The 17,162-nt window shown below is 39.8% G+C and overlaps 1 protein-coding gene across 2 annotated transcripts in view; it reads left to right on the top strand.

Annotated features, from left to right (window-relative positions):
- Positions 1-17,162, top strand: part of cars2 (cysteinyl-tRNA synthetase 2, mitochondrial) — a 294,966-nt gene that overhangs the window by 78,877 nt on the left and 198,927 nt on the right. For both annotated transcript variants that reach the window (XM_034173360.1, XM_034173352.1), the window contains exons 5-6: positions 2,660-2,765; positions 2,847-2,927. In XM_034173360.1, the coding sequence (XP_034029251.1) occupies positions 2,660-2,765; positions 2,847-2,927 (187 nt within the window). The remainder of the gene's footprint in view (positions 1-2,659; positions 2,766-2,846; positions 2,928-17,162) is intronic.

Raw genomic sequence — 17,162 nt, 5'->3', positions numbered from 1 at the left:
CTGTGGGATAATATTGCACAGGAAATATTGCACATGGTTTACAGATATTGCACAAGAAACTTGAAAAGTGTAGATTGAAGTGGTTTGTTATTGTTCAGTGCAGTGATCGTTCTGGGGAGAAAGCTGTCCCTGAGTCTGTTTGTCCTAGTTTTGATTGACCTATACCATCGGCCGGAGGGTAGTAGGTCAAACAGGTGGTTGCTGGGGTGGGATGTGTCTTTGCTGATGCTGGCAGCTCTGCTGAGGTAGAGGGAGCTGGCAATGTCCTCCAGGCTGGGCATAGAGCAGCCAGTGATCCACTGGGCTTTTGATCACCCTCTGCAGCGCTCTCCTGTCTGCTGCTGAGCACCCCCCATACCATGCTGTGATGCAGTACGTCAGGATGCTCTCGATGGTGGCTCTGTAGAACAACACCAGCAGCTTCTCCTCTAGATTGTTTCTCCTGAGCACCCTCAGGAAGTGGAGTCACTGCTGGGCTTTCTTCACCACCACTGTGGTGTTGGCAGTCCAGGAGAGGCTATCAGAGAGCTGTACTCCCAGGAACCTGATGGAGCTGACCCTTTCCACACAGTCCCCTTGGATGTAGAGTGGGGCTGGGTCCGCCCTGCCCTTCCTGAAGTCCAGGATTATTTCTTATGTTTTTGTGGTGGTCAGCGGCAGGTTGTTAGCTGAACACCACGCTGTCAGTCGATTTACCTCGTCTCTGTAGTCAGTCTCATTTCCCCGAGATGAGCCCAATCACGGTGGTATCATTCGCAAACTTTATGATGGTGTTTGTGGGATGGGTCGGAGAGCAGTCGTGCATGTAAAGGATGAACAGGAGGGGGCTCAATACACACCCTTGAGGGGAGCTGGTGCTGAGTGTGATGGTGGAGGAGAGGTGGGGGCCACGTTTCACGGACTGTGGGCAGTTTGTGAGGAAGTCCTTGATCCACTGGCAGATGGGGGTGGAGATGCCCAAATGCATCAGTTTCTGTACCAGGATCTCTGGGATGATGTGGTTGAAGGCTGAGCTGAAGTCCAGGAAGAGCATCCTCACATAGCTCCCCTGGTGCTCCAGGTGGCTCAGCGTGGTGTGGAGAGCTGTGGTGATAGCGGCCTCCGTGGAGCGGTTTGCCCTGTAGGCAAACTGGTGGTGGTCCAAAGTGGGAGGCAGACAGGTCCTGATGTGCTGAGAGACCAGTCTTTCAAAGCACTTCATGACCACAGGTGTAAGTGCCACAGGCCTGTAGTCATTTATGTTCTCTACTGCTGACTTCTTTGGGACTGGGATGATGGTGGAAGATTTGAGGCAGAGTGGAATGATGGCCTGTGACAGGGACAGGTTGAAGATGCAGGTGAAAACTCCAGCCAGTTGGTCAGCGCACGCTTTGAGTACCTTGCCAGGTACACCATCGGGGCCGGCCGCCTTCCTGGGGTTCACCGCCTTCAGCACATGTCTCACCTCGTGTTCCTGAAATGTTAGCGTGCTAGTGCTGGAGGGTGGTGGGTGTGGGGTTGCTGCTGGTCTGTCTGCTTCAAAGCGGGCAAAGAAGCAGTTCAGCTCCTCTGCCAGCGAGGCGTCAGACCTAGCATTTCCTGGGTTGCTGCTTCTGTAGTTGGTTATATGATTTATTCCCTGCCATATCCTTCTGGGGTTATTCACAGCGAAGTGGTCCTCTATCTTTTTCTTGTGGTGTATTCAATTGAATATAGGTTGAAGAGGATTTGCAAATCATTGTATTCTGTTTTTATATACATTTTACACAACGTCCCAACTTCATTGGAATTGGGGTTGTAATTAGCCCCTTTTAAGGAACACTACTCTAAAGCCTACATGAGAATCATTCATATGTATAGGCCTGTATCAACTACATAAAATAAAGTATCCACCAAGTATGATGGTTAAACTCCCCAGAAAAAAGGCAAAAAATAAAATAAATATAATGTTATAATACAGATATTATAAAATACTTGAGAAATCTAAATTGCACAATGTGATGTCCTGTGATCTTATACAATTACCCATACTCCATGGCTATGTAGGAAGTACAGTTAGTTCAGAAGAAAGTTCTCAGCCTCTTCAGATGTGGAGAATAGGACGATTTTTCCATTATGAAGAATCCTCATCTTGCATGGATGCAGTTGAAGTCTCTGGTAGGATCCTGCCTCGAGGAATTTTTTTTTCTTCATCGCGTTGAATGGGCTCTGTGTCTTCATGGTTTCTGCGGAGAAATCTTGAGCGAAGAAGATTTTGTGGCCCAGCTTTTTGGCTGTACAAAACACAAACACACAGTCTTGAAGTTTCAGAAAACAAATAATATTCTGGCCCTCTTTAGGTTTTTCCAGTGCACGATGTGATCTTTCCAAAACAAAGCATCTAGTTGCTTCAAAACTGAGCCAGACTGGTAGCATGTGTTGAATGTACTCGTCCAGAGGTGTGCGCTTTTCAGCTGTCTCTCGTAGTCCCACAAGAGCAAGTCAGGAGGTTTTTCACAAATATGTCCGTTTTATGATATTGGAATAATTTCAGCTGCATAAATCAAGTGTTGGAAAATCAGCATCTCAAAATATCAACATTTTTGTGATTATGTGTTACAGGCCTTGAAGTTCACTTTATTTGATGGAAGGTACATACTGGGGCTACAGTGAAATTTTCATTTTTGGTTTGTGTTTTCAGGTGATTCCTCCTGCAGTTTATTTAAAAGTCACTGAGAACGTGCATCACATTGTGGCATTCATTCAGAAGATCATTGACAATGGACATGCTTATGCCACAAAAGAAGGTGACTTTTTACACAGTCATGACAGATGTCTCTCTGTACCTGACATTTCTCAAAAATTTTTTTTGCTTGGCTTGACAACAGGTGATGTATATTTCGACATCCAGTCCATTGGTGATCGTTATGGCAAGTTTTGGGGATCTGCCCATTCTCAGCTTGAGCCAGGTCAGTGTTTTGATTTACAGAAGACACACACATGCTGCTTCGTGTCTTCTTACAGAACACTAATATCAAATGTCTGGCACAGGCCTGGAACCAGTTACACAAGCATTCTTATATGAAATGACAAAAATAATGTCCTTTCTTTTGTAATGTAAAAGCCTAAAATAATTTTCTGGACTCTTGCAGGGAAAGACAGCACATATTTTCCAGTACAGGCTTTTTACAATCTATATTTACATTTCTTCTAGTTCTATATAGTTAAGTCCCTTTGTCTGCTCCCTTGTTTGCACTCGGGGTCGCCACAGCAAATCCAAGGTGGATCTGCACGTTGAATTGGCACAGGTTTTATGCCAGATGCCCTTCCTGACGCAACTCCACATTACATGGAGAAATGCGGCAGGGGTGGGATTTGAACCCGGAACCTTCTGAACTGAAACCAAGCGCATTAACCACTTGGCCACCACCCTTGCCTCTTGTAGTTCTATTAAATTACTTAATAAGTATGGATTAATTCTGCAAAAGCGGTAATGTTCATGTTGTCTTTTTACTCACAGTAGTATATTTTAGGAATGTCATGGTACACAGAGGTCACGGTTCGATTCTTGACATCTTTATGCAGCAGCTGTAATCTGTGAGCAGCAGAAAGCTGCTGTCAGCCACTTCAGCACTGTGAGACAAAGTGTAAATGTGAACGTTCTTTTTTATGAATTGAAGTACATCTCCTCTAATTCATGTTCAGATAAATTTACTGTGCAACGCGTAGTGTTTTGTTTTTTGTTTGTGACGAGCCAGACTGCCTTAAATATTTTCTCAATTTTGAGTTTCTTTGATTTTTGCGCAAATGACACTTCTCATCAAACCTCACTCTGTACAGATTTGAAATCATCGTATTGCTCAATTGATCACACTAATCTCACCCTGGGACAGTGATTCAACACAAATGCAGATCAGTACTATATATATATATATATATATATATATATATATATATATATATATATATATATATATATATATAAGTCTTTGTGGTGTATTCAATTGAATATACAGTGGGGCAAAAAAGTATTTAGTCAGTCCCTGATTGTGCAAGTTCTCCTACTTAGAAAGATGAGAGAGGTCTATAATTTTCATCATTGGTACACTTCAACTATGAGAGACAAAATGAGAAAAAAATCCAGGAAATCACTTTGTAGGATTTTTAAAGAATTTATTTGTAAATTATGGTGGAAAATAAGTATTTGGTCAATAACAAAAGTTCAACTAAGTACTTTGTAACATAATCTTTGTTGGCAATGACACAGGTCAAATGTATCCTGTAAGTCTTCACCAGGTTTGCACACACTGTAGCTGTTATTTTGGCCCATTTCTCCACGCAGATCTCCTCTAGAGCAGTGATGTTTTGGGGCTGTCACTGGGCAACACTGACTTTCAACTCCCTCCACAAATTTTCTATGGGGTTGAGGTCTGGAGACTGGCAAAGCCACTCCAAGACCTTGAAATGCTTTTTACTGAGCCACTCCGTCATTGCCTGAGTGGTGTGTTTGTGATCATTTTCATGCTGGAAAACCCAGCCACATTGCATCTTCAATGCTCTCACTGATGGAAGGAAGTTTTGGCTTAAAATCTCATGATACATGACCCCAGTCATTCTTCCCTTAACAACTATCGGTCATCCTGTCCCCTATGCAGAAAAACAGCCCCAAAGCATGATGTTTCCACCCCCATGCTTCACAGTAGGTATGGTGTTCTTGGAATGCAACTCAGTATTCTTCTTCCTCCAAACACGACAAGTGGATCATCCAGATGGTCACTGGTGAATTTCAAACGCGTCTGGATATGTGCTGGTTTGAGCAGGGGGACTTTGCTGCCCTGCAGGATTTTAAACCATGACAGCATCATGTGTTACTAATGCAGTCTTTGTGACTGTGGTCCCAGCTCTCTTCAGGTCATTGACCAGGTCTTCCTGTGTAGTTTTGAGCTTTCTCAGAATCATCCTTACCCCACAAATTGAGATCTTGCATGGAATCCCAGACCGAGGGAGATTGACAGTCATCTTGTGTTTCTTCCACTTTCTAATAAATAATCAGTTGTTGTCTTCTACCAAGCTGCTTGCCTGTTGTCCTCTAGTCCATCCCAGCCTTGTGCAGGTCTACAGTTTTGTCCCTGGTGTCCTTAGACAGCTCTTTGGTCTTGGCTATGGTGGACAGGTTGGAGTGTGATTGATTGAGTGTGTGAACAGGTGTCTTTTATACAGGTAACAAGTTCAAACAGGTGCAGTTAATACAGGTAAAGAGTGCAGAATAAGAGGGCTTCTGAAACAAAAATTAACAGGTCTGTGAGAGCCAGAATCCTTGCTGGTTGGTAGGTGTTCAAATACTTATTTGCAGCAGTAACATACAAATAAATTAATAAAAAACTCATACATTATGATTTCCGGATTTTTTTTGTTTTTTTTTTATTATGTGTCTCACAGTGGACATGCGCCTAAAATGAAAATTTCAGACCCCTCCATGATTTCTAAGTGGGAGAACGTGGAAAACCGCAGGGTGTTCAAATACTTATTTTCCTCACTGTATAAAATCAATAATGCAGAAACTTTTGAAATCACTTAATTGATAACAGATTAAATGATGGAATTCATCTTTACAGAATTAAACATCATTGCTCAAAAAGCACATTAAATGAAAATTTTTCAACTTTACAAAATATTTCTTAAGCGGTAAACTACAGACACTACTCCAAAAATGTTCAGACATAAGAAGAATAAATCTTATAGAAATAATAATGAAACCTAAAAACATTTCATCTATTGACATACAACTGATAATACACATTTTAGGAGCAAAAATAAATTCAACTTAAACTTAAATCACTGTTTGAAACAAAAACTACAACAATCTTTTAGACATCTACATACAATTAATAAAACATATTTAAGCGCAAAACTGTGGACAGAACACAAACATTACTATCAATAAATTCCCTGAGAAAATTCCTATGAAAAAATATTCTAGGTTTTTAATCACATAGATTTGAAGACTCAGTATGACATTAGTCAGATACGACAATGCAATTGAACACATCATCTTTAAGAGTGAAACTGAACAGTTTAACACAAACATATTGTTAAACTGAAAATGATAATAATGATAATAAAATCTTACTATAGGTTTGTTAATATAATAGATGTTAACATACGAGGTCTGTCAATAAAGTAACGGTCCTTTTTATTTTTTTCAAAAACTATATGGATTTCATTCATATGTTTTTACGTCAGACATGCTTGAACCCTCGTGCGCATGCGTGAGTTTTTCCACGCCTGTCGGTGACGTCATTCGCCTGCGGCACAGGAAAAACACCTCCGTGTTGATAACCATTTGTAAAATCCAGGCGGCTTTTGATGGCTTTCAGTGGAGTGAGTATATGAGAAATTGTTTAACAGGCAGGACATGTTCCAACTTGTCCTTAAGGCTTTCAACAGAGGTGTTTTTCCTGTGGCGGAGCGTCGCGGCGGCTGCGTCCCGACGCGCGGACCCGTCCGCACGTCTTTCATTAAAAAATCTCCTTTAACAGTGGAATATCCGGATAAAATGCTGAAACCGACTTCTTCTGAAACTTCTCTGTTCTCTCACGACGTCCTGGATCAATAGAGCCTGAAATGTGGAGGTTTTCAGCTTGAACAGGCTGATGACGCCGCCTGAGAGCGCTGCGCGACGTCTCGCACCGTGAAAAGTCCTTAAAGCGACAGAATCACCTCAAAATCTCTCATCAGCCGTTAAAATTTTCACTGAAAACCAGCTTAATTTTTCGAACCGTGTCCACTTCGATGTGTCTCACAGGTTTAGAAAAAATTTTGATCAAACAACTCGCCAGTCTCTCAGCAACTTCTCAGACAAAGGAATTCCGACGAGGGGCTGGACGACTCCTCCCACAAGGAGTGCTCACAGGCGAATGACGTCACCGACAGGCGTGGAAAAACTCACGCATGCGCACGAGGGTTCAAGCATGTCTGACGTAAAAACATATGAATGAAATCCATATAGTTTTTGAAAAAAATAAAAAGGACCGTAACTTTATTGACAGCCCTCGTATTTGCATAATACCTGTTATTGCCGGTGTCGTAACCATGGTCAAAAGTATTATTTTTATACATCATGATCCTGTAGTTGAAATGCTAGTCAAATAGAAGTATGGTGATGATGGTAATAACTTAGAGAGAGGGGGAAACATGTATATATATGTATGTATGTATATATGTATGCGTATATATATGTGTATGCGTGTGTGTATGTATGTATGTATGTGTGTGTATGTATGTATGTATGTGTGTGTATGTATGTATGTACGTATATATATATATATATATATATATATGTGTATGTGTGTATGTATATATGTGTATGTATAATATGTATGTATATGTGGGTGTGTATGTATGTATGTATATATACATATATGTATATTTATGTTTACATTTATATAAATATGTACATATGTAAGTTTATTGATACATAAAAAGACTTTTCCTTTTCTTTCCTCCTTGTTTCCCCCTCTTACATCACTTACATCATTATCACCAGATCAGGGTCGGCAAGTGGGGGTCTGTTGCTCAAAGGTCTCCCCCTTCTGCCAGCAGACTCCAAAGCCTTGTCTGTTAATGCCGAGCCTAGGACATTCAGCAAAGGGTGGACCTGTGTCAGGGGGCGACCCCTCTCTGGCAGCAGGTTTACAAAATACTTTGCATCTTTTAATGCACCACACACATGACAAATGGGGAAGGAGGGGAAGGGGAAAAAAACAAAAAAAGAAAATAATAATAATAATAATGATAATGATAAATTAATAAAAAAGTTAAGGTAATTAAATTAATAAAATAAAATGAATGTAGCATAATTGTATATACGAGGTCTGTCCGTAAAGTATAGGTCCTTTTTATTTTTTTCAAAAACTATATGGATTTCATTCATATGTTTTTACGTCAGACATGCTTGAACCCTCGTGCGCATGCGTGAGTTTTTCCACGCCTGTCGGTGACGTCATTCGCCTGTGAGCACTCCTTGTGGGAGGAGTCGTCCAGCCCCTCGTCGGAATTCCTTTGTCTGAGAAGTTGCTGAGAGACTGGCGCTTTGTTTGATCAAAATTTTTTCTAAACCTGTGAGACACATCGAAGTGGACATGGTTCGAAAAATTAAGCTGGTTTTCAGTGAAAATTTTAACAGCTGATGAGAGATTTTGAGGTGATTCTGTCGCTTTAAGGACTTTTCACGGTGCGAGACGTCGTGCAGCGCTCTCAGGCAGCGTCATCAGCCTGTTTCAAGCTTAAAACCTCCACATTTCAGGCTCTATTGATCCAGGACGTCGTGAGAGAACAGAGACGTTTCAGAAGAAGTCGGTTTCAGCATTTTATCCGGATATTCCACTGTTAAAGGAGATTTTTTTAATGAAAGACGTGCGGAGGGTCCGCGCGTCGGGACGCAGCCGACGCGGTGCGGCGGCACAGGAAAAACACCTCTGTGTTGATAACCATTTGTTAAAATCCAGTTGGCTTTTGATGGCTTTCAGTGGAGTGAGTATATGAGAAATTGTTTATCAGCTGGAGATGTTCCAACTTGTCCTTAAGGCTTCCAGCAGAGGTGTTTTTCCTGTGACGGAGCGTCGCGGCGGCTGCGAGCCGACGCTGCAATCCGCCCGCACGTCTTTCATTAAAAAAATCTCCTTTAACAGTGGAATATCCGGATAAAATGCTGAAACCGACTTCTTCTGAAACTTCTCTGTTCTCTCACGACGTCCTGGATCAACAGAGCCTGAAATGTGGAGGTTTTAAGCTTGAAACAGGCTGATGACGCTGCCTGAGAGCGCTGCACGACGTCTCGCACCGTGGGAAGTCCTTAAAGCGACAGAATCACCTCAAAATCTCTCATCAGCTGTTAAAATTTTCACTGAAAACCAGCTTAATTTTTTGAACCATGTCCACTTCGATGTGTCTCACAGGTTTAGAAAAAATTTTGATCAAACAAAGCGCCAGTCTCTCAGCAACTTCTCAGACAAAGGAATTCCGACGAGGGGCTGGACGACTCCTCCCACAAGGAGTGCTCACAGGCGAATGACGTCACCGACAGGCGTGGAAAAACTCACGCATGCGCACGAGGGTTCAAGCATGTCTGACGTAAAAACATATGAATGAAATCCATATAGTTTTTGAAAAAAATAAAAAGGACCTATACTTTACGGACAGACCTCGTATGTATATGTATTATGTGTATACATGTGTGTATAGGTGATGTATGTGTGTATTTTGTGTATGTATGTTCGCATGTATGACGTGTATATATATATATATATATATATATATATATATTGAGACAGAATTACCATCGACACACACAAGAATAGTCCTTTTAAATAGTCATTTTCTGAGTAAATGTGGGGAATTTATTGACATATGAAAATGGCTTAAGGAATGACACCAGCAATATCAATAGCAATTAAAAAAAAATGGTAGTAATAATAATAATAATAGAAATTAAAAAAAAAAAAAAATTTTGATTGACAATAATTATTGTCATTATTACTGTCTATTATGGTGGGAATTGTTTTTATCATCATTATTATTATTATTATTATTATAGATACTCATCACTAATATATGATATCAATTACATAGTAATAAAAAAGGAATATTGGTCACACTCGGTAGTCGTAATAACGTATGGGTATTTGGGGGTGGGATTAAATAAGTTCGTCTTCATCCCACCCCTTTTCGGGTTAAGTGCGTGGGTATGTATGCGTGTATGTTTGTATCTCCTGTTCTTTTCAACCCAATGTGGGTAAATGTAGATGTCAAAGAAATGCTTATTTTGTAAAACTCAAAATAAATGATCAATCAGTCAATATGTATGTATATGTACGTGTATATGTGTGTGTATATATGTATATGCATATATGTAGTATGTATGTGTATATGTGTGCGTGTATATATATGTGTATATGTGTAGGGGTATGTATATGTATGTGTAGGTATAAATGTATGTATGTGTATATATATGTAGTGTATATTTATTTATGTGTTAGTGGGTATGTATATAGGTATATATGTGAGTGTGTATATGTGTGTGTATAAGTGTATATATGTATATAATGTGTGTGTATGTATGTACGTATACAGGTATATATGCACGGCCCAAGCAGAGGGTCACCCCCTAGAGCAGGGGTAGGCAACCTGTTCCAGAAAGAGCCATGAGGGTGCAGGTTTTCTTTGCAGCCACTGACTCCACCAGGTGATTTTACTGATTAATATCACTTTGAGCAGATGGAATCAGTTAATCAGTGAAATCACCTGGTGGAGTCAGTGGCTGCAAAGAAAACCTGCACCCTCATGGCTCTTTCTGGAACAGGTTGCCTACCCCTGCCCTAGAGCCTGGTCTGCTTGAGGTTTCTTCCTAAGAGGGAGTTTTTCCTCACCACAGTTGCCTAGTGCTTGCTCTGGGGGTCGGCAGGGTTAATATGGAGTGACTTGGGCCAAGTTTGCTGTGATTTGGCGCTTTATACATAACATACTTATACATGAATTGAAATGTAATTGAATATTGAAGTGTATGTCTGTGTTGATATGTAGTGTGTTGTGAATTTGTGTATATGTTATGACTGTTATAATTGTTGGACTCATTCTAGCACGGGTGGGCGTTGATAAGCTTTGCTTCTGCCCACACCCTTTCGGACTCACAGGCTTGTTTATATAACATTCATATTATTGGTATGTTTCTGTTCTTTCGGATTTGTGTGTGTGCCGAATAAATCCATTCATTCAGTCATTCATATTACAATCAATAAATTTCCTGAGGAAATTCATACGATGAAAAAAATATACAAAAATAATACAAAATTATTCATTTAAAAGTTTTTCTGGAAGTAAAATTAAATTTTATCAAAAATATTCCATGCACAATGCAAATTAAATGCTTCTGCTAATCTGCCCGTAAGCTTTGATATTATAGAATATAAACACCCTCATATAATATAAAATACCCTCAGCCATATGAGCAGTCTTCTTAATAATTACTTTTACTCTTTTCAAATCATAATGACAACAGAAACTACCCAAATGAATCTGATCAAAAGTTTATATACCCCTGTTCTTAATACTGTGTATTGCCCCCTTTAACATCAGTGACAGCTTGGAGTCTTTTGTGGTAGTTGTGGACGAGGCTTTTTGAGGGTAAAGCTGCCACTGAATGTTTTTGGACTTTATTTACATCAATTATGAAGAAATACAAACAATATGGCACTTTATGGTAAATCTGCATGGAGTAGACATTTCTCAAAAGCTGAGTGGACTGTGCAAGAAGAAGAAGAGTGAGGAAAGCCACCAGGACACCAGACAACCCAGAAGAAGTTATACAACCCCTGGCAAAAATTATGGAATCACCGGCCTCGGAGGATGTTCATTTAGTTGTTTAATTTTGTAGAAAAAAAGCAGATCACAGACATGACACAAAACTAAAGTCATTTCAAATGGCAACTTTCTGGCTTTAAGAAACACTATAAGAAATCAGGAAAAAAAATTGTGGCAGTCAGTAACGGTTACTTTTTTAGACCACGCAGAGGGAAAAAAATATGGAATCACTCAATTCTGAGGAAAACATTATGGAATCATGAAAAACAAAAGAACGCTCCAACATATCACTAGTATTTTGTTGCACCACCTCTGGCTTTTATAACAGCTTTCAATCTCTGAGGCATGGACTTAATGAGTGACAAACAGTACTCTTCATCAATTTGGCTCCAACTTTCTCTGATTGCTGTTGCCAGATCAGCTTTGCAGGTTGGAGCCTTGTCATGGACCATTTTCTTCAACTTCCACCAAAGATTTTCAATTGGATTAAGATCCGGACTATTTGCAGTCCATGACATTGACCCTATGTGTCTTTTTGCAAGGAATGTTTTCACAGTTTTTGCTCTATGGCAAGATGCATTATCATCTTGAGAAATGATTTCATCATCCCCAAACATCCTTTCAATAGATGGGATAAGAAAAATGTCCAAAATATCAACATAAACTTGTGCATTTATTGATGATTTAATGACATCCATCTCCCCAGTGCCTTTACCTGACATGCAGCCCCATATCATCAATAACTGTGGAAATTTGCATGTTCTCTTCAGGCAGTCATCTTTATAAATCTCATTGGAATGGCACCAAACAAAAGTTCCAGCATCATCACCTTGCCCAATGCAGATTCGAGATTCATCACTGAATATGACTTTCATCCAGTCATCCACAGTCCACAATTGTTTTTCCTTAGCCCATTGTAACCTTGTTTTTTTCTGTTTAGGTGTTAATGATGGCTTTCGTTTAGCTTTTCTCTATGTAAATCCCATTTCCTTTAGGTGGTTTCTTACAGTTCGGTCACAGACGTTGACTCTAGTTTCTTCCCATTCGTTCCTTATTTGTTTTGTTGTGCATTTTCGATTTTTGAGACATATTGCTTTAAGTTTTCTGTCTTGACGCTTTGATGTCTTCCTTGGTCTACCAGTATGTTTGCCTTTAACAACCTTCCCATGTTGTTTGTATTTGGTCCAGAGTTTAGACACAGCTGACTGTGAACAACCAACATCTTTTGCAACATTGCGTGATGATTTACCCTCTTTTAAGAGTTTGATAATCCTCTCCTTTGTTTCAATTGACATCTCTCGTGTTGGAGCCATGATTCATGTCAGTCCACTTGGTGCAACAGCTCTCCAAGGTGTGATCACTCCTTTTTAGATGCAGACTAATGAGCAGATCTGATTTGATGCAGGTGTTAGTTTTGGGGATGAAAATTTACAGGGTGATTCCATAATTTATTCCTCAGAATTGAGTGAGCCCATATTTTTTTCCCTCTGCTTGGTCTAAAAAAGTAACCGTTACTGACTGCCACAATTTTTTTTCTTGATTTCTTATAGTGTTTCTTAAAGCCAGAAAGTTGCCATTTGAAATGACTTTAGTTTTGTGTCATGTCTGTGATCTGCTTATTTCTACAAAATTAAACAACTGAATGAACATCCTCCGAGGCCGGCGATTCCATAATTTTTGCCAGGGGTTGTAGGCTTACGTGGCTGTGACTGGAGAAATTATGCACATTGCAAGCTTTGCATTTTGTATCACCAGTTATCCATCTTCATGATGAAGTGGTATAGAGGAAGATTTTCTTAAAAAGAAGACCTGAAAGTTTAGCTACAAATTGCCAGAAGGTACATCCGAGATGCAAGCCCAGATTTTATCTGTTTTGGTGAAAGAAAATCCTTCTCTGCTCGACTCCACTATAAAGCTAAGAGTAGTGATGCAAAATGCAAAGCTTGCACTGTGCACAATTTCTCCAGTCACAGCGACATAAGCCCATAACTTCTCCTGGGTTGTCTGGGTGTCTTTTTGGCTTTTCCTTGTAAATCACTGCGGAGGTGTTATCGGGTTGTGAAAACAACATTTTCAGTTTTCAAAGTGTTTTTCAGTAGCTTTTACATAATATATGATGGGCATGTCAGATTTACACAGAAATGAAGGTGTTTTGGAGTGGATTCTGCCATGTTGGATTCGCAGCCAGAGAGAGACCAGATGTCACAGTGCCTCTCTACTGTGAGTGGCTGTCACCCCCCCCCAAAACAAAAAACAGTTTGCAAGTTTGTTAGTTTTTCAAACCTGTAATCTGGGTCAGGAGAAAGTTCAGGATGGTCCCGTCTATACTTCTTTGATTCTGTTTGGATAGGACATCTTCGGATTATGGCACAATTGTAGAAATGATGGTAGTACTGTCCATTGATGTGATATTTATTGCAGCCGCCATGACAACTCTGTAAATTTGTGGCACGTCCCTGGCAAGACTGCCTTTGATGGTTCCTGACTTGCCCTGAATGCTGAAGCACTACCAAAGATAAACAGCAGCCGTAGCGTTCAAGCCGTCCCTGACAGTGATTGTTATTGTATCCTTCCCTTGTTCCATTCCAGGGGTGTATGTTGTCAAAGCATATTAGGGCATTCCTCTGGTGCCTGGTTCCCTTGTCCTCGCCAAGCAATTATATATATTTTACTGTTCAGATACTGTATAATTTGAGTGGTATGGTCATAACTGGTATTCAACTCAACACCGTATTGGACAGGCCCAATACTTTTAACAACCTGTTTATATTGCTTCCAGAATTTTCTCAATTTAGTTATCAGCTAGGTATACCACACAGGTGAAAGCAGACAAAAATGATTAATCTTATGTACCCACTGCTATTTGTGTAAAGGGCCTTTCACACCACATGCTTTGGAAGCATCAGAGGCGCCACAAATCAGTCTAAAAAGCAGTATTTTCAATGAAATATGTTGCTTTTTTAAAATGTTTTTTTAACCTCAAAATTAATTTGATTGCTGTATTAAAGCTTTTTTGTGGTTCATCAATGCACATACAACATGACGATCACTGAGCTTTCCTCTGGAGAAAAAAAAAACTGAGCGAAAGTCTCCACTCCCTTGCTGCATGCGACGCATCGGGGGTGTGGGAGGCGTTGACACGATGCGACTGACATCACGACTTGTTGCCTGATGCGTATAAAGCGTGCAGTGTGAAAGGCCTTTTAGTTACCATATTTCCATAAATACAGCATGTTCCATAATATACTGTGTAAAAAAATAAAACAGCAAAACTTTATTAAAGTGAACAGACAGAAAACACATTAACTCACTTCTTCGAGTGACTTTACTGGAAGGCCCATTTCTTCCAGGCACTGCTTGTAATTGTTTCTAGCCCACACTTCTGGTTTAGAGCTGGACATTCTTCGGATGATCATCTCAGCAGTGTCCACATTGTTCTCTCCCCTGGTATGTCTGGGAACCGACACTTTCAGGGACGGTCAAAGGATGCAGTGCATCAACTTTGTCATTTAGCTGTTTGATACTGTGAATGATGGCATAAAATGCATATATATCCATATGTTACAACCTTAATACAGAAGTTCTCACTTTACATTAAATCCTAATGCTTCACAAATGAGTAAACCAATGCTGTTGACCTTTCATCATGAGCATCGACAAATCTGTGAATGAACTGAGTGATGAAAGTGAGCCATGGAAAAAACTTGAAAGATCTTGGCAAGGCCCTGGCGGGGTCTGGTGGTTGTCTCCCAGAAAAATGTGAAATCTCAAATACATTTTGGTGCTTTCTCAGGTCTATTTACACACCAAAAGAATCTCCAAAAAATAAATTTTTGGGGACAGATCACTTTTTCCACCCCAGATAATGTTTTAAACCTCAGTAGTGCAGCATAGAAGTCCTTATGTTTCAAGTGTATGGTACCATAGACAGTACACACACACTATGCAAATTAAACATTATACAAGGGACATAGAAATTGAGTTTTTATAAAAGGGATTCTGTAACTTTATATCAGCAATAAGTAAACATGTTTATTAAGTAACAGAGCCTGTAAATTATTTCTTGAAATGAGGAAAGTTAGTATATACAACTTCATTACTGGCAGATTTTACTGTATTTTCAAATTATATCCCAAGTAGAACAGAATATTTCTTGCCAGAAATGTTTGAATATTTTGCTTGCTGAATGTGAATTTTAGAATCTACTGGCACAAGACACTGTGCAATCTTATTTAACCATTATAGTACAAACCTCTGGATAAGGATTGGGCTGATGTGAGGATTCACTGATTTAACAACTCTTAAGGCAGCAGGCATGGTTGCTGTTGGGGGGGAGCAAACAATAATCCGAAAATATTATCATAAACTTATCTTCATAAAGTCTCTTTCTGGGCACTGACGTTACATAAACTTTAATTGCATCAACACTTAATAAAAGACAGAGTATATATTTTAGTCATGGTCATAAAAGTAATGTATAGGGATGTCCCGATCAGGTTTTTTTGGCCCCGATCTGATTATTATCTGATTATGTTATCTGATTTTGAGTAACTGCCGATACCGAGTTCTGATCCGATACTTTAAAAAAATGAATGAACAATGAACAAATGCTAAATATATAATAATTTCATTTTAATCACCTTATTTTATTATTTATCTCTTAAACAGTGCACTTCTCCTTGAGGTAGCTTGAACAATGAAGTAATAATCTAACAGACTTAAAAAATGTACAAATTTAAATGTTATTTTATGTCTAAAAATAAATGTCCAAGGTTCTTTATGTTAAACAAGAAATTATCTAATCTGAAATAACAAGTGGTTTTAATTTGTAGATGAAAGGTTTCTAAAGAACCATTTATTGATATAGCTATTTTAATTACAAGTGTTCTAAACTTTTTTAAACAGTAATCAGAAATTTTGAGGTAACAAACAACAACAAAAAACATTTCCAAGGACTCTTCTTCAGACACGTGGTTTCTGCACTCATCTGTGGTTCAAATCCCCGCCTGACTGGAAAATCACTAAGGGCCCTTGGGCAAGGTCTTTAATCCCCTATGTAGTGTGTAGTGAGTGCCTTGTATGGCAGTACCCTCACATCGGTGTGAATGTGAGGCATAATTGTAAAGCACTTTGAGCGTCTGATGCAGATGGAAAAACGCTATATAAATGCAGTCCATTTACCATTTGTACAGGTCAGTGGTTTCTGCCACTAGTCTTCCGTGTTTTGGCCCGACACGTCGTTCCTATTGGACAGCGCGAAGCTACGTCACAGCTCAGAGCGTTGAAAGTTCAAGAGTCAACTTGAAAAGTGAAAGGAAAAAAAACAACTTACATTTGCGTCCTGACAGTCCTCAGTGTACCCCTCTGATGCTTTATCAGTGTTCAACAAGTTCAGAGCAGCGCAGTGAACGTAAATGAAGACAGAAGCTCTTTAAGACGCGCTCCTAAATGTGATGAGTGTGCAAACAACAGATCACAGATCGCAGACAAACGATCACAGGACAATTTGTTTTTTCTTTTTGTTAATCAGATGACAGATCGTCGTCCAGAGGACTTGGTCAGCACCGGGTCCTGCTGCGCATGGAAGGATGACAGAGCAAGAGTTTCGGTGGGAAAGTGTTGATCATGCTCTTGTCATTCCATCGAGGCATCAGGCTGAGCGTGTAAACACACAAACAGCAGTTCTGCAAAAGAAACTCTGCGCGCGTAACTCCCCCCACCTCTGTCTGGGTTACAATTCCATCTCTTCTTCCCAAATTCACTGCACAACTCTTGTTCCCTTTTCTCCTCTAGAATCGGTTTCAGCCGCACGCGTGTGCGAGAATGTCTGGTTGAACTTATGTTTT

This window comes from Thalassophryne amazonica, chromosome 1 (assembly GCF_902500255.1).
Source record: "Thalassophryne amazonica chromosome 1, fThaAma1.1, whole genome shotgun sequence".
In the NCBI taxonomy this organism is placed as follows: Eukaryota; Metazoa; Chordata; class Actinopteri; order Batrachoidiformes; family Batrachoididae; genus Thalassophryne; species Thalassophryne amazonica.
The sequence above is the reverse complement of the archived record's forward strand: the minus strand, read 5'-3'. Positions and strand labels throughout refer to the sequence as shown.